General features: G+C 41.3%; 1 protein-coding gene across 5 annotated transcripts in view; it reads left to right on the top strand.

Moving 5' to 3' along the window:
• Gas2 (growth arrest specific 2) overlaps positions 1–17,961 on the top strand; it is a 132,806-nt gene that overhangs the window by 26,070 nt on the left and 88,775 nt on the right. For all 5 annotated transcript variants that reach the window (XM_075952509.1, XM_075952510.1, XM_075952513.1 and 2 more), the window contains 2 exons: positions 1,452–1,619; positions 11,336–11,457. In XM_075952509.1, coding sequence (XP_075808624.1) covers positions 1,472–1,619; positions 11,336–11,457 — 270 coding nt within the window. In that variant the 5' untranslated portion in view covers positions 1,452–1,471. The remainder of the gene's footprint in view (positions 1–1,451; positions 1,620–11,335; positions 11,458–17,961) is intronic.

Here is a 17,961-nt window from a genome sequence, read left to right as displayed (position 1 = left end):
TGATTATACTGATTTGTAGCTAGAGCTGGTCAGGGTAAAGAAGACTCTAAATGAAATGATTGAGCTATTGTAAACAAAAAGTGGAATAATTATATTTCAGATAAAAGATAGCTTCAATTTATTTATTTTACTTAAGTAGAACCAGGTCTTACAAATAGTTCATATAGGACAAATTTGTAGCTCACTAAGAGAGTGCTTGCCTACCATGTAAGCGGCCCTGAGATTGTTTCCCAGTATTTTATATACAAGTATGGTGGGCAGAGATTTAATCCCAGAACTCAGGAGGAGGGACAGGAGAATCAGAAGATCAAGGTCACCCTCAGTTATATAGATAGCATTTTGAGGCCACCTTGAGTTACTTGTGACTGTAATACCCCAAAAATAGCTCATACAAAGATGATATATTTAACGCCAACTTAAATATATTTGCGAAATTTAAAGTATTTATTTATTTAAATCCTTTTTCTATGATTCAAATAAAGGTTCTATATTTCGCATACAGTGACGTGCTCGGGTTATGAAATAATCTCATTTTAGTTGTTTGTTTTTATTGCACTGTGCATTATCACAGGATTTCTAACATGCCAAGCAAATTCTCTGCCAGTTTTACTTTAGATGTAAAACATTGGAGTATTTCTACTCTAAAATGATTACAAACAAAACTCAATTTGCAGAACAAAAATCAGGAAGATTCAGAGCCAGGAGAAAATCATGCTAGAGGGCAAAGGCCACCGGAGGCGGTTGTTATTAGACGCTGTCTTCAGCTAGTGTGTTCTGTCCAACCGTCTTCATGGAAAGAGTTCTCGGGGTTTGAAGATCAAGACTTTTAGCCCAACTCTACTGTGATGCCATGGAGTTAGATTGCTTGTGCTATCGATCCCCTCTGATTTTGGTCTTTCAGAATTATAGTGGAGAGTCTTTTAAGACCCCTCGTCTCCTACCCAATACTCAGTTCTCTAAATCACGAGTCCTTGGGTGAGTTTGCCGCCACCCACAAACTGCATCGTGCTTGCTTAATTTTTAGGCATCCCTCTTGCCAACAGTTCCCAAGTGTTTTCTATGGATTGTGGGAATCAAGTGAGTGCTCATGTTCAGCACTCAAATTCTGTAGAAATCTTTGCTTAAAAAAAAAGATCGGACATTAAAACCTCAATGTAACCACATCTTACTGTGTTTGCATAAATGGGATTTCTTGTTCCCTTTCCAAATACATTGTTTTTCATGAGCTAAGCATTTATTGTTTGACTTTCTCCTTGACCTTTGGTTGTTGCTGTTACCAAGTGGCTGGCTAAAAGTGAGAGAGCCAGACAAATAAAACACGTAGTGTCTCTGGGTTTAATAATTAATGACCTGATCTAACCTCACGGAATCTCATGGATGGGCCTTGTCATAGTGGTGGAGTTTTAGAAATTTTACCTGTATGAAAAGTGCGTGCGCTTTTGTCTCCACAGCAGGTGTCAGGAGTGGATAAATGATGTGCACTGCCCTGAGCCCTAAGGTTCGCAGCGGACCTGGCCTGTCTGATATGCATCAGTACAGCCAGTGGCTGGCCAGCAGACATGAAGCTAATTTGCTGCCGATGAAAGAAGACTTGGCCTTGTGGTTGACCAATCTATTAGGTAAGGTTATAAGATATCACTTGGTGAGCAAAGATAACAGAGTCTTGTGTGTTTTACCTCCTCTCATAGTGTCCTTCTCCCCAGCATGTGACAACCCCTGGGAAAGAAAGGCCTTCTTTATTGGGAATTTTCATCTGGGAAACCTGAAGCCTGTGGAAATTTAAATGAATTTCCCAGTGCCTCTCACATTAGCTGTGTTTCATATTCCAACGTCCTGCACTGGAATGTGGAAATCTGCGGTCAGGTTGCTTATACTGTTTCTGTTCTGCTCTGATTTATTTTTGACTCGTCAGTTTGCAGCTGACCGTTTTGACCCGTGCTTTGGTTCAGACCGCAGGCTCTGTGAGATCTGCCTCTGAACCTGTCTCTGTTGCCCTACTTTTACAGCGCACCTTCCCAAACTGCTGAGTGTCTGAACTCGGGGAGAACGCCTATGCTTTGTCCAAATGGGCTGACTGGAGTAATTTAGCTTTGAACTAAATTCTGTTTTCATTTTACTGTGCCTTTTTGAGAAAGCATTGTTGGTGAGGAAAGTGATACCGCCTACTAAAGATGCCGCCTTTGTGTGGTGAGTTCTGAGCGTGAAAGTGCAACCACAAAGGGCACAGATTTGTCATATTTAGCCACAGCATCACCAGTAACAGATCTCCCAGAGAAGAGTGAGTCAGAACTCTCGGCCCTGACCGAGTTCTTAGGATATAAGATTTGACTCTTGGATAAGCAGAGCTTGTGTAGTGCTGTGTGCCTGGCACATGAGCAATACATACATACATCACCTGTCTGGATGAATTTCTAGCAAAGATTGGGAGCACATTATCCTTTTGCATAGTTTTCTTGGTCATCCTAGCTTATATACCTATTTGCTTTTCTTTAAAAAGTCTTTTCCAGGACCTTGGACTTCCCACAGGGCAGGGAACCCTGACTGCTCTCCAGACTGGAGAGGGAGGGGGAGGAGAGTGGGGTTTGGTGAGTGGGGGGAGGGGGAGTGAAAAGGGAGACTGGGAGGAGGCAGAAATTTTTAATAAAAAAATAAAAAATAAAAAAAGTCTTTTCTATGGGAGGTACTTACTTTTTTCTTTGTCATGAGTACCGCATTTTGACCAAATTTATAGTTTAGCCAGAACTACCAAATGTGAGTATAGACAATCTACCATTTATAAAAGATTTTAAGAACTCGCTCCCCTCAGCAGGGTCCTCCACCCTACCATGGGGCTATTACTAACACAAGGAAAGAGACTTGCACTTGGTAGTAATTCATTCATGCCAAGTGGGAACTTTGAACTTCATCTGACAGAGGCAGTTGCTGCTTCCCTTGCTTTTGTCTTTCCAGGGCACACTAATGACTATGAAGTTAGTCATCTATTAACTTTCAGCCATCTGCTGCAGATATGAGTTGTCAATGGAATGGTGATGCAGAAATTCAAAGCATAGCTCTAGAGAATCTTGATGCTTGAACTCCAACTGCTGCTTCCTGGCCCTGAGCTCTTTGTGCATTGTTTTGAGAGATATCCACTGTGTCTGTTTACAGGTTGCTGACAGGGAAAATATTTAAAATATATATAGTATTTAGCATGGTTCCTGGGTTATAGTTAATATGATATAAGTTACTGTTCCATTTATTAAGTTCAGTGAATTGTTAGCTTTTTTATGGGGCTTTTAAGGGGCTGAGTCATATACAACTCTGAAGAAGGTTATTAGTGAGTCATAATTGATAGTGTGATGAATAAGGGGCCGTGGAGATGTTAGGCCAGGAGAAAGGGTGAGTGAGTACAGCATAGCCTGGTTCCACAGGCATGACCTAGTGTTGGGTGACTAGGTCATCAAGGTGTTCTGTTTAGCCGATGTGATCATTCTCAAAGGGGTTTGATCAGTGTGAGCAGCCCAGCGCAGCCTCAAAGAACAGAGTCAGTGTGTGTAATGGAAAGATCTTTGGATTAGAAATCAGGAAACCTGGCTCCTCGCTGGGCATCAGGAGACCTGGCTTCAGCTTCTGGCTGTTCCACTGGTAGGAAACATGCCCAAAGTCACTCAGCTATCTGTTCTGGGCTTGCTGTCCTCAGCCGTAAATGAAGGAGTTGGAGGGGATGCTCTTTAATATCCTTTCCAGCTCCCCAAATCTAAGTTTCCAAGAAATCTGAGTCAGGAGATTTGGTTTGGGTCAGTTTAGGCCGACAATAAGTATAAATAAGCAAAAGAATTATAAATGAATGAAATTTTAAAGAATTAAGTTTATCTTGTTAAATATTTATTAGTAGTTGTAGCGAATGAAATTGATGGCTTAAGAAATTTTCCAACCAAGGGATACTAAAGGTATAAAAAAAGAGTACTACCTTTGAGTGGATGGGAATTCACTTGAGGTAAACAGAGACTAGACCTCAAGTCAGTACCTTCATGATAATTTGGAAGGGAGTCTAAACACTTGAGACTGTTTAAAATGGTAAAGCATCTGGAGATAGGAAAATAAATGTTTTGTATAATAATGAGAGAATAACAGACGAATGGCTTTGTTGGATGATAGCTCTCTTACAAGTAGTAGCAACTCTTAGCATGCACTTGCATTGGAAACATGAATGTAAAATTATTTACTATCGCAGCTGGAATGCTCAGGGAGTTAGCTCGTGTACTCCTCTTGCAAAGGACGTGGGCGTCATTCTCAGTACTCACACCATCTGCAACTCCAGTTCCAGAGGTAGATTGTCCTCTGTTTGCTTCTGTGGGCACTGCATACACGTGATGCACATACACTCATACAAGCACACACATACGCATAGATAAAATGATAAATAAACCTTTAGAAATTATTATCTTTTGGCCAACCAAGAAATACTCACTTAACTTTACTCTATAGTGTGTTCTCTCTGTCTCTCTCTGTTTCTCTCTTTCTCTTCTCTCTCTCTCTCTCTCTCTCTCTCTCTCTCTCTCTCTCTCTCTCTCTCTCTCTGTCTCTGTCTCTGTCTCTCTCTCATCCTAGCTTTTAAGTACTTGAAATCTAGAGCTGTCTTGGTGACAGTCTCCATGTTGGTTCTGTTTCCATATAAAGCAGCAAATTCTTTAGTGAGACAGAAATGTAAAGCTTTTAGATGTTCAGTCTCATGGGTCATACTTGCAGAAAACTTTTAGGATACTTGTTTAAAATGTAACTTTTAAAATATGCTTTGTAAAGAAGAGTGAGTCAGTGCTTATACTTGGATGTTTCTGATCCCACACATAAACTGTCAATTGAAGGTGAATTTTTTGAAAGGACAATTGATGATTATTTGAAAACCAAAAATAGTTTGATGGATAAGAGAATGCTTGTTTTGATGATAGACCAATACTCACTTTCATGTCTCCAATGTGACATGTGATATTGTAATTTTCAGATACTGTACTCTTGCTTCATCAGTGGCAAAAATAAATACCATTGTAGAATGCTAGGCATAGAGAAAAAGATACAATAATAAACAGCTAGTCAAGCTCAGTTGATTTATTAATCCTGGCTTTCCTGTGGGAAGTGTGCTTGTTGAAGTGACCAACATGACTGATGAGAAGGTCACTGTGTGTTATCTTCACCCACTCACATGTTGGGTATCTTACAGGAAATGCTGTCTGGAGCTATGCTGCATTTCCTATTAGTAGACTAGTTTTAGGATAAACATTTAGAAAAGACAGAGCTGGGACCGGAAGATCCCACCATCTTCAGTAAGCAGGTCTCTTGGGCTGCCCCTTGCATGGTGGCTGCTGTTACCACTTGCTGACAGGTCTGGTCTGTATTAACCACACAGGTTCTGTCTGTACTGTAAGCTAGCAACTCTGTTCCTTTTACTCATGAGCTGAGTATTACTCACCCATTATTTATGTCTGTACAATATACCATAAATCCAAAGGCTAATGCCAGCAAATCTTGAGAAAAACCTTAGTATTGCTTGAGCATGGAAGGTGTTAGTAAACGAAGAGCCCCAGGTGATAACAGTAATCCATGATGGAGAATTAAGTGCATCTGACTCTAGGATCGATAGCAGGACTTCTGAGAATTGTTTTGGTCTTACTTTGAGACCAACGTACTAACAAATTGTTCATCTCACTTGAGCTTTTCTATATTTTAAAAATGATAATTTCTCTTTGTCTTATATTAGTTTTGTTTAATGATAATAAAAGAAGCTCCTGGTACTGTATTTTAAAGAAAGACTTTTGTGTTAAAGAAGAATTGAATGAAGACGTATTTGCATCAAAAAGAGTTGACATTTTTATTAATGGTTGTATGTCTTTAGGATGAAGACTTGTGTGTTTAAATCTACCTAGGGATTTTTGAATAGTTTCTAAGTTGCCCCAAAAGCTATCATGCCAAAACGATTTTACTGATATTTAGAAAATGTATTGGTAGTTGATACTGTAACAAATTTGCTTTTCTGATTATATACATGCAGGGAAAAGAAAATTTAGTGGTTTCTAGTTTAACATGAATGATATGTGTTTCACTTTTTCAGTTATTTCTAAAAATCTACTTCATTTTTATCTATTAAAAAGTAAACATCTATCTGTTGAAGATAATGCTGTTAAACACAGCTGCTATCCAGTAGGCTTGGGACAGGAGATTCTTCCTTTATTGGGTTCTGAGATCCTCATGTTCTTGGTGTAAGTCAATACAAGCCTATCTCACACTCTTCAAAATTCAGTCTTGAAGATACCCAGTAATTTGAGATAAGGTACTCATTATCAAAATGAGTAATGCTTAATAATTTGTATTTGGCTAGAAAGTGAGTCATGTTTGGTTTCTCTACTGTTAAAATAAATTGAGGTTGGAGGTGCAGTGGGGGGTTAGAATGGAGTTTGGTACTGTGGAATCAAGATTATCTTTAGACATTGAAACTATAGCAACTTTCTTCTGCTGTGTTTCAAATCAGTCATTAGAACGAGGCTGAGTGGTCTTCTCAGTCATGTTCCAGGCTCCTTGTTTGTTTTCACAGACGAAGTTCAAGATCATTTTTTCCTAAAAAGCTTTCTGTGGTGTTTCTATGTAAGGAAAGAAAAAGATCAAATTTCATTTGGGAGAATGCTCTGATTTAGGAAATAGTCACTGTGTGTTCAGTAAATACTTACGTTGTCAAGCCAAAAGGCTGAGAGCATAGACTTTGAACCTAGAAGGCCTGGGTCGAAGGCTGAATTCCTCTATGTGCTAACTGTGTGGATTTGTTTTAAAAAGGGGGGAAGGGGGAGAGATAGTAACATGTACTCTGTAGTACTGTGACCATGCCTGCCTGCCACATTGTGTCCAAATGTCAAATGCGAATATTAGATGCAGTCTCTTCTTTGGGCATCTAGTATTGCTAAATTTTGAGGGGAAAACTCATCTCTGACTATTCCAATAGAGGATAAAGAGATCCTTGCCCCCATCCTCTGGTAGTGCCAGTCTAAAGCATTTTATAGATTCATAGCCAATCTTTATGGAAATTATGTCAAAGTTTTTCTGGAAGATATTGTACATTGATGCATGTGAACACTCATGCTGGCTTTAGTTACCCAGCTCTCTCCTAGTAGTACTGAGGCTGATGCTAATGTCATTCATTTAGTCTATAGATGCTTCAGCTATTTCATCTATTACTCTTGATTCTCTAGACTTGCTTTCACATGGGAAAGGCAGGCCTGAGTCTTTGGCAATTCTCTGACTGCAGAGACACCTTGCACAGTGTTTATAATACGAGATATGAGTCCCTTGACGCGGCAAGATGAAGAAGGCCTGATTTGTGAAGCAGAGATTATTAATTGCCTGCTAATTTTACTTAAGGAATTGTAATTTGTTCGTCACAGCCTGCTCCTCTGGGTTTGTCATGGGTAGACCCAACTGGCATGGTATTGGGCCTTTTCCTTAATCACTGCTAGTGGTATGTGTGGAATGGAAATGATGTGGTGCACCGTTCCATAAAAACGGTATAACTGACTTCTTACAATTATACAGCACACTGAAAATATATATTTAATGACTCTTAATAGTTGGATGGAAAAATATATTACATGTAAAGGATTTTTAAAAGTAGAACTTTTCAGTCTTGCATTTTCCCTTCATTTGTAGCAGTCCATTTCAACTATAAAGTATATAACAGTCTCTGTTTTAGCCAGAAAACCCACCTTTCTAAGTTATAAAATACACAGAATTGAAAGCTGACACCTAATATATTCTTCATTGGATACAGATGTTCAGTGTAAAGTTTTCGTCAAGTGTTCATAGAGAGCAGGACAAAGGACATTTGTGAGTTCCAAAGCAAATCAAGTGAAAAGTGTGACTCTGGGCAAATGTCTGATGGCTCTTTAATGAAAACTATTTTTCTTTGCATTATTAAAAATTCTTTTCAATTTATTATAATCATCTAAGTCACTTGAAAATATGAGGCTGAATCTGATGTGGAGTGTAAATAAATGAGAACACATCAAGTTCCCTTCCGGAGGTAGGATGTCGTCTAAGCAATTTATAACAGTCATTCAACAAAATCACTGAAGAACTTGTAAAACTTGTTCCTTTTGATATTTAAACACATCTCTATAAACTGAAAATTTTAGACAAATTGTTTCTGGTACTTATGCATCATGCCTGTTTGCAAGATAACTTTCTGCTCATTAGAATAATATTGGGAGCATAGCATGTAATCTGCCCCGCTTGCATTATGTGTTTCAAGACTCATGTTCATGTCTGAGTTGACTGAACTCCACGTAGTTCCGAAATGAAAGCAGCCTGCGCAGGCGAACCTCTGTGGTGGACACTCAGAGTGCTGCTGCTTTGCCACCTGCAGAAGTCATTATCTTAACCCAAGGCTAAAAAGTGAGCTATCCAGCAGGGAGAAAGGGAATGTAAGCACTAACTCCCCGTCCCTCTTATAATCCCCCATCCACACTGCATGAACGTCATTTTAAACAGATGTTTCTGAAATTCAAACAGTGGATACCGTCAGTCTGAATCAGTAGTTATATGACTCAGTGGGGCTGTCTTTAAGTGTCTATGGAATTGCATCACCTGCCTTTCTCTCAAGATAAGAAAATAGGTCTGGATGTACCCCAATGTTTGGTCCAGGTTTTTCTAGAAGTTTTATTTGTTAATTTGCATGCTTACTGATTGCATTTACCCAGTGCCCATCACATTAACACACAATGCTTACCTCTGTAGAAGGCTTTATTTTTAAAATGTATGTATTTGTAGACAGAGTGTTGACCTTGAGCTAATCCTGCTTCCCATGCCTTCTGAGTGCTGGGATTATAGCTGTGCAGCATCAAAACTCTTGTTTGTAGTGCTCAGAGTAGGACCCAGGGCTTTGTATATGCCAGGCAAGACTGTACCAACCAAGCTACATTCCAGTCCTGTAGAAACTTTTAAAAGACACATTCTAAGTGGTTTATAGCATATTGAGGGAAGTAGACTTTATACAAAACATATTATTTGCAAAAGGAGAAAATACTTGGTATACACCCAGAATGAAAGCTATTTGTGTGAATGACTATATAGAAGAGAGTAGTGAGCCCTGGGAAATCACTTCCAGGAAACAGAGTAAGGAGAGATGGAATTCAACAAGGGAAAGAGCAAGACACAGAAGGAGGTCCATGCCAGGAAGAGTAGAACGTCTGTGAGGGGTATGATCAATAGGACCACAGGCAGATAGAAGCATTTGATTACAGAAACAATTGGAGGCATCAGTGGAGGTCATTGGGTTGGTACAAATTGCATAGATATGTTTTGCAACGTAGAGGTGGTATCAAGAACATTAGTAAATGTATCTGAGTGAAGACTGACTCAGAAAAAATGGTGTACAGCATTAAAAAGTGACTACGAACCTAGGCAACAGCCCCCATTCTCAGGGCCATCGTGTTAGTCATCAGACCATGATGGCATGGCCAAAAGAGACAGTTTGAAACTACAGAATAACCTTCATGTCATGGGAAATCAAGGCAGCAAAACCCACTGAGAATGAAGACCCAAGCAAAGGGGAGCGCATGGGGAAATTGAGTTGTGATAGTATGGAAAGACGCAAGTGGTTCTATTTACATGAGTTGGGGGATCATGGAGCTCAAGGGTTTTGGATTCCTTGGTATATGATAAAATGTTCTGAAATTATGCTGCTGACAGTATATTTCTGAATATATGCACAGTATTTGAATTATATACGTTAGAGGGGCAAATGATAAAAGATATGGAATAGGGAAAAGGGAGGAAGAAAAGGCAATGACTAACTGGGATCCCGTCAAGTGTGGAGATGATGGGATGAGGACCAGAAGCTTCTAAGAGTGGTGATGGCCCTGTGAGGGTCAGTGTGGGGAGGGGGGGAGCAAAGCTGAGCCCTGGAATTGCCTTCTCCTGGCTGTGTTCAGAGGGGAATGCTCAGTGGTTTTTATTTTTTTCGCTTAAAGTTTATCTTTCCCAACAATATTACCTACTCTTAATCAAGAATGGTGCATTATTGCAGCTTAGAAATGAGGTTTAGTATAGTTTGTTTGATGAGATTTAGTGGAGTTGCCAGTGATGGTTTGTTTATGTACCGTTGTTCTGCTTAAAAAGAACAAAAGAGTTTTTGTTTGTTTGTTTGTTTTGTTTTGTTTTTTTTCTTTCTCGTGTGTGTGTGTGTGTGTGTGTGTGTGTGTGTGTGTGTGTGTGTGTGTGTTCACGCTCATGCCTGTATGCTGGTTGCTTCACATGGCTGTGTTCGCCTAAGCTTAAGGAGGGGTCAGAGATCCACATTAGATATCTTCCTCATTGGTCCTCCAACTTAATTCAAATTGTTTTTAGACAGGGTTTCTCACTGTACTCGGAGTTTATGGATTCAGATAAATTAGTGCTAGCAAACCCCAGAGAACCTCTTGTCTCTGCCTCCTCAATGCCAGGGTTAAAAAGCCTGTACTTTAGGATTTTTTTTAAGCTATTTTCTATCCTCCTTCCCTCCCTCCCTCCCTATCTGCCTTCCTTCTTTCTTTCTTTCCATGAGTGCTAGGGCTCTGACCTCAGGTTTTCATGCTCACATATCAAGAATTTTACATTTGAGCCATCTCGTCAGCAACTTTTGTTTATTTTTATTTTTAAGATAGGGCCTCATGTATCCCAGGCTGGTCTTAAACTTCAAATGTATCCAAGGATGATCTTGAGTTTCTGATCCTCCTGCCTCTACCTCCTGAGTGCTTTGATTATGGTTGGTTGTCACCACACATGGGTTTTCTTATCTGTTGCTGGGGAGTGAACTTCTGCTTTAGGAATGCTGAACAGGTATTCTTGCGACTGAACTGTTGTCTTTATAAATAAATATGTTACAGATGTGAAATACCAGTTCTGCTTTGCAGCCCAAAGCAATTGAATGGACTACCAAGGATGATAATGGAACTAACCAGAGAGATCCAGATGCTGAGAGGCAACATGCATTTAGTTCTAATACATTTTTTTTTATTCTCTGTAAATATAGAATTCCCCAGAAGGCTGGTTCTTTGTTTCACTGACTCATTTTCATTTTATCTGGTTGCTAAATGGTGTGAATATTGTCTAGTTAGTGTGAAATACAATTTTTTTACAGTTAGAATGAATATAAAATATTGAGATTAAATTAAAACATAAAATGCTAAATAAACCATTCTTATGGTCAGTGCCCCTTTTAGGGATTTCTCTAGAAATGAATAGAAGGAGTTGCTAATGAAATAATGCCCTTTAGTGTGAGTCCGATGCCCAGACTAGGGAAAGAATGTTTTTATAATGCTCTTTTGTGGTATTTCAGGGAAAGAAATAACAGCAGAAACCTTCATGGAGAAGTTGGATAATGGTGCCTTGCTCTGTCAGCTTGCAGCAACTGTGCAGGAGAAATTCAAAGAAAGCATGGATGCCAACAAGCCTGCCAAGGTAAAGGCCCCAGGCAGAAAGCACTGAGGGTCCCCACACAGAAGTCTCCATGCAGAATGCACTGGTGAGAGGTGGGTGCTCCTGTGTGGAGGGTCCCCGTGCAGTAGGCACTGGTGAGAGATGGGTGCTCCTGTGTGGAGGGTCCCCGTGCAGTAGGCACTGGTGAGAGATGGGTGCTCCTGTGTGGAGGGTCCCCGTACAGTAGGCATGGCTGAGAGATGGGTGCTCCTGTGTGGAGGGTCCCCGTACAGTAGGCATGGCTGAGAGATGGGTGCTCCTGTGTGGAGGGTCCCCGTGCAGTAGGCACTGGTGAGAGGTGGGTGCTCCTGTGTGGAGGGTCCCCGTGCAGTAGGCATGGCTGAGAGATGGGTGCTCCTGTGTGGAGGGTCCCCCTGCAGTAGGCACTGGTGAGAGATGGGTGCTCCTGTGTGGAGGGTCCCCGTGCAGTAGGCACTGGTGAGAGATGGGTGCTCCTGTGTGGAGGGTCCCCCTGCAGTAGGCACTGGTGAGAAATGGGTGCTCCTGTGTGGAGGGTCCCCGTGCAGTAGGCACTGGTGAGAGGTGGGTGCTCCTGTGTGGAGGGTCCCCGTGCAGTAGGCACTGGTGAGAGGTGGGTGCTCCTGTGTGGAGGGTCCCCGTGCAGTAGGCACTGCTGAGAGATGGGTGCTCCTGTGTGGAGGGTCCCCGTGCAGTAGGCACTGGTGAGAGGTGGGTGCTCCTGTGTGGAGGGTCCCCGTGCAGTAGGCACTGGTGAGAGGTGGGTGCTCCTGTGTGGAGGGTCCCTGTGCAGTAGGCACTGGTGAGAGATGGGTGCTCCTGTGTGGAGGGTCCCTGTGCAGTAGGCACTGGTGAGAGATGGGTGCTCCTGTGTGGAGGGTCCCCGTGCAGTAGGCACTGGTGAGAGGTGGGTGCTCCTGTGTGGAGGGTCCCCGTGCAGTAGGCACTGGTGAGAGATGGGTGCTCCTGTGTGGAGGGTCCCCGTGCAGTAGGCATGGCTGAGAGATGGGTGCTCCTGTGTGGAGGGTCCCCGTGCAGTAGGCATGGCCGAGAGATGGGTGCTCCTGTGTGGAGGGTCCCCGTGCAGTAGGCACTGGTGAGAGATGGGTGCTCCTGTGTGGAGGGTCCCCGTGCAGTAGGCATGGCTGAGAGATGGGTGCTCCTGTGTGGAGGGTCCCCGTGCAGTAGGCACTGGTGAGAGGTGGGTGCTCCTGTGTGGAGGGTCCCCGTGCAGTAGGCACTGGTGAGAGATGGGTGCTCCTGTGTGGAGGGTCCCCGTGCAGTAGGCACTGGTGAGAGATGGGTGCTCCTGTGTAGAGGGTCCCCGTGCAGTAGGCACTGGTGAGAGATGGGTGCTCCTGTGTGGAGGGTCCCTGTGCAGTAGGCACTGGTGAGAGATGGGTGCTCCTGTGTGGAGGGTCCCCGTGCAGTAGGCACTGGTGAGAGACGGGTCCCTGCATCTTGGGTCTCTGTGCAGACCTCACTGCTGAGAGCAGGCATTTATTTCTGCAGTGACTTATGAATACAGTTCAGTGTGAGATTGGGTGTGAATGAACGCATCAAGGTCTGCAGTAGCAACAAAGCACAGAAGCAAATTTATAATCATCGGACATGTATCCTCTCTTTTAATTATATAAAATGCATAATCCTTTCAGTAAGTCTAATTAAATGAAAGCTTATGGAAAAGGGATGCTTTTCCAAGAGAGTGTTGTGTACAAACAACTTCATCTGAGATGCTGTCAAAAAATAGTAAACATACAGTTGTGTCATCGGGCAGTGGTAATAAAATGAGCAGAAAGGTTTACTGAAGAGGTCTTGTTTCCAAAAGCAGTGTGTCAGAAATACTGCTGTGAGCTATCTGGAATGTAATTTTTGTGTTTTAATGAGTAGTATCATTGAACAAAGTAACTTTAGGCAAATTACCTTATTTTCTTTATTTTCAGTTTCTTTTTGTGTCTTAGTTCTATTCTTCTTAGCTGTTACAAGTACACTGAGAAAATATAATATTTCTTAATTTTGAGTAAACAATATAATACTTTTCTAATGTGTAAGGAAAAGAAGAAAAAATTGAAACATTGTTGAAGACAATTTCAAGTGGGATGCAAGACACAGTTTATAAACGGTTCCTGCACTCGGTTCCTGCCTCTGTGGTGCAGCAGCGGCGCAGTGCATGTCTGTCATCAGACACTTAGTGTGATGTATTTTATTGTGATTCCTATGGAAATATAGTTCTATTGTTTAGGGTTTCCTTTTCAAGTTTTTATTAACAGATGTTGATTGTGCATCCTGCTGGTTTCACTATGACATTTTCTTATTTTATATCACTCTTTAAACTACTGTGTACGAAACCAACCCGAGCTCCAGCTCTTTTTTAAATTACAGCTCTGTGATGCTGTCAGTTAATCCAGTGCCTTCCAGCACTTTCTTACCATGAGTACCACCTGTCTGCCATTAGATTGTACCCTGCCTGAATGTGCTGTCTGCTTCCCTACAAGATCTTCCTGGACACATTCCTCAAAGGCCGGCCATCCAGGAGACCCTGGCTCTGGGCTGCATGGTGACTGGAGCATTTTCTTTCCCCATTTCTCTCTCAGTTGAAAGGCTGCAGATTCTAAGGGATTTGTACCATCCCCTGGCTAGGATGCATATGAGCAAGAACATAACAGACACACTCCAAGTCTAGTTCCTGATGACCTTGCTTTGCATGGAAAGTGCTTCATGCAAAGCTTCATATTAGACAGGTGTCCTTTGCTGGATCTCTACTCTAATGGAATTCACCTCCGTTTAGTTTAGCAGTGAGAAAGCACATGCTAAAAAGAGGCCAGTTTGTACAGAAATTGTACTTTAAAGCAATCAGCGAAGGGGGAAATGGCATAGCCACTAGGCTTCCTTGGCCGTTCTATCTTGACCAGAGCTCAAGGTCAGCATCACCCAGAGGAAAACCCTACTAAGACTACTGTAGAGTTCTTCGTTTTTGTTTGTTTTGGAAGATGACTTTTTAAACTAGAAAGAAAGATCAACAGAGCTGCATTTATGGGACAGTGAGGTATGCGACAGGCTCAGAGCATGGGCCCGGAGTTTGCCCGGAGTTTACACAGCACTTTGCCTGTGTACCGGGTTAGCTTGAGAAAGCTTGTACTATCTGTTAACTGGCTGTATCTAAATCTTAGTTCTTATCTGTAATAGGAATTAGTAGTAATTGCTTATAATGTAGTAATTAGCGGCTTTGGATAAATAGCATATACCTTGTGAACAATGCAGCATTTTCAAAAGATGAAAATCAAAATGGTTGCTATCATAGTGGCCATTATTATTCATGAGTATGTTTTTATTTAACAACTGTTTTTCAGTCCAGCAACATCCCTTCCATACATGAAGGAGAGTTATTAGACCCTTAGTGAATGTTTTAGATTAACAGAAGAAAAGTAGTGCTTTGTAAATATCCGTAGTTAGCATCACAGTCACTGTGAACACATCTTAGACTATCGCCTCAGTCTTCACGGTAATGTACAGACAATGTGGGACGTGTGAAGGTCGAGTTTTGCAGCTCTTTCTTTGAAAACCCCTATTTCTATAGTAAAACTATTAAGCAAAAAGTAACAAAGTAAAAATTTTCTTGAAAATTTACAAGAACTGAAGTCAGATTTTATAAAATTTGGATTTTCTTAACCCCAGTCTTTTTAGTTAAATATAGTGCAAAAATTTGACTGTGGCTGTGATAAGCTTGCTTTAGTACACAAACCTCGCTTTGGTTTTTGAAGAAAAGATTAGGATGTGGTGCCGCTTCACTTCTGCTGCTTGAGCACCCAAGCTCATTTGAGTTCATTTGGCATAACAGCTCTTGGCTGAATTTTCTTTTGTGTCTTTGGAAGAATATATGTATTTTATAATGATTTCTTAAGTCCCCATAGCATGCACCCTGCCTATGAACAATGCAGCATTTTCAAAGGATGAAAATCAAAATGGTTACTATCACAGTGGTCATTATTATCCATAGGTATGTTTTTCTCAGACTTTCTTTAACCCAGCTTTCCTCCATCGTGAAGAGGGATGCCTAGGAGAGCTGGGGCGTGCCAGTGCACATTTACCATCCCCCACTTGGAAAGTGGAGGCAGTAGGATGAGAAGGCCGCAGTCATCCTTGCTGTATATGGAGTTCAAGGCCAGCCTGGGCTACGTGAGACTGTTTCTTAGAGATGGGGAGAGATGGACAGAGAGAAAAGGAGAGAGACGGAGCTTGATTGCTTAAGATTGTATAACATTTTGTTGCTATTCCATCTAGGCCTGTATTAAATGAAAATGAATTTACAAAAGCCTGTGAGTTAGGACTACATTAAATATTTCCCAGAGGGAAAAAGACCCTTTCAGTTGTGCATATCTAACAATTTTGCTGCAGCATTGTGTCTGTTCTGTGTTTGTCTCTGTGTATGTCCTGTGTGCATGCATGTGTTGTATATATGTGCATGTGTGAGTCTCTGTATATGTGTGAGTCTGGGTGTGTAAGTGTGTGTATGTGCTCTGCACACATGCATGTATTTGTGTGCATATGTGTTTGTGGTTATGTGTCTGTGTATGAGAGTATGTGCATCTACGTGTGTGTCAGTGTTTGTGTGTGTCTGTGGGTTTCTGTCTTGCATGTCTGTATGTATGTATATATATACATGTTTGTGTGTGTGTTTGTATCAGTCTGTGTATATTTGCATGTTATGTGTGCCTATGTATGCTGTACATATGTCTGTTTGTGTACATTACTGTGTGTTTGTATGTGCTGTCTATATGTATTTTATGTCTGTGTATATTTTGTTTTTATATGCATGCATATGTGAGTATATGTATATTGGTGCATGTATGTATAATGTAAATGTCAATGTGTGTATGTGTATGCATAATGTATATGTCAATGTGTGCATGCATGTATCTGTGTATTTGTGTGTCCGTGCATTGTGTATATGTGTGTGATGGCTATGCCATATTTCATACTGAATTTAGGAACAATGACAATAACAATAGACGAGCTTGTCAGCTTTTCCTCTGAATTAGTTAAAGACATCATATCCATGAAGGCCTTAATGATTTCTTCTAGTAGTTTTAATTTCATCTTCTCATTTTCCAAGCATTACTTTTACTTTTCTTTATTGATGGTTCATTTGGAGTTTTATAGCTGGGCAAACATATTTTAGCAAGTGTGCGAAATCTGCTACATTCATGGTTTTCTGTATTAAGAATTATTTAATGCTCTCAATGCTGAAGTCAAGTTTGGGTTATGATAGGCAATTTATAGAACATCTTTCAGCTGTATACTGAGAATTTTCATGGCTGCTTTCATTTGGTGAGACACTCCACTTATGAAGAAATTGGATTCAATTTGTTCAATTCAGTATGTTCAGTTTAGAACCAGCTTCTCTAGGGTGTTAAAAGTTTTACCTTTGCTTTATAGGTGACTTCCTTACATAGTGTGGTTGCAGCAGATATAACAGAATCATATGGTAAATGTATGAAATATCTGAGCCAAGACTATGACAGTTTAATGAAAACTTTGATTTAATTAGTATGTGTATCAAAACATGACAAAATTTACTACTAATATCAGCCTGAACATGATAGGATTTGCGATTCTTGAATGATGAAAAGAATCTAATCTTTCTACTATCCTATATTTCCGATCTTGGTTTTGCTTGTGTATATGTGTGCAATGTCAATAGTGTGTATTAGCATGGTCACATGTGTGGACATTAATGCCTGTCTTCTTCGATGGTTTTCTACCTTTGTATTGACAAAGCTGTGTTTTTCACTTGATTTCAGAGCTTACCTCAATTTAGCTAGTGTAGCTAGCCAGCTTGACCCAAGACATAAGACTTCCAGGATCTGGGATTACAGGTGTACTATAGTGCCTACCTGGATTTACATTAATGCCGCCGCTCAAAGTCAGATCCTCATGCTAGTTCTGAGTTTTGCGCACTGAGCCATCTTTCAGTCCCCCTAATGTTTCTGCTAGGATGAAACTAGTAGAATGACTAGCCCATGTTTTGCTGATTAGATTGCATGCTTTCTGACTTCAGGTCATATCCAGTAAAGACTTTGATCCTTGTACATCCTGGTCCAGACAGTCTTTCCTTGTGTGTTTACTGAGCTCCTTCCCTCCTGTTATTCTTTCTGTGGGGTTGGAGGGTGGAGACGAAAACACGAGACACACAGCAGTGCTGGGTTAGGAAGAAGACACGGACACGCGACGGTCCCACGTGGGTGCACTTTAATGGAGGGGGGGCAACAACAGGTAAGGGACAGGTGTGAAGAGACGAAAGGGAAGGGGGGGGAGGCTTGAGGCGACCCTCGTTTTTAACGGGGAACGCAGGGGCGTCTGGGAGAAATGTCCTGCGCATGATCGGCTTCTCATCGCGCTGGTATCCGTAGTCCAGGGGAATGCTGGGAACTGTAGTCTCCAAAAGGAACAACACCACCAGTCACAACTCTACTTATTTGTGCATAAGACTGATTATGGGGTGTCGTC

The sequence above is a fragment of the Microtus pennsylvanicus genome, chromosome 18 (genome assembly GCF_037038515.1).
Source record: "Microtus pennsylvanicus isolate mMicPen1 chromosome 18, mMicPen1.hap1, whole genome shotgun sequence".
Lineage (NCBI taxonomy): Eukaryota > Metazoa > Chordata > Mammalia > Rodentia > Cricetidae > Microtus > Microtus pennsylvanicus.
This window is presented reverse-complemented; position numbering and strand designations above follow the sequence as displayed.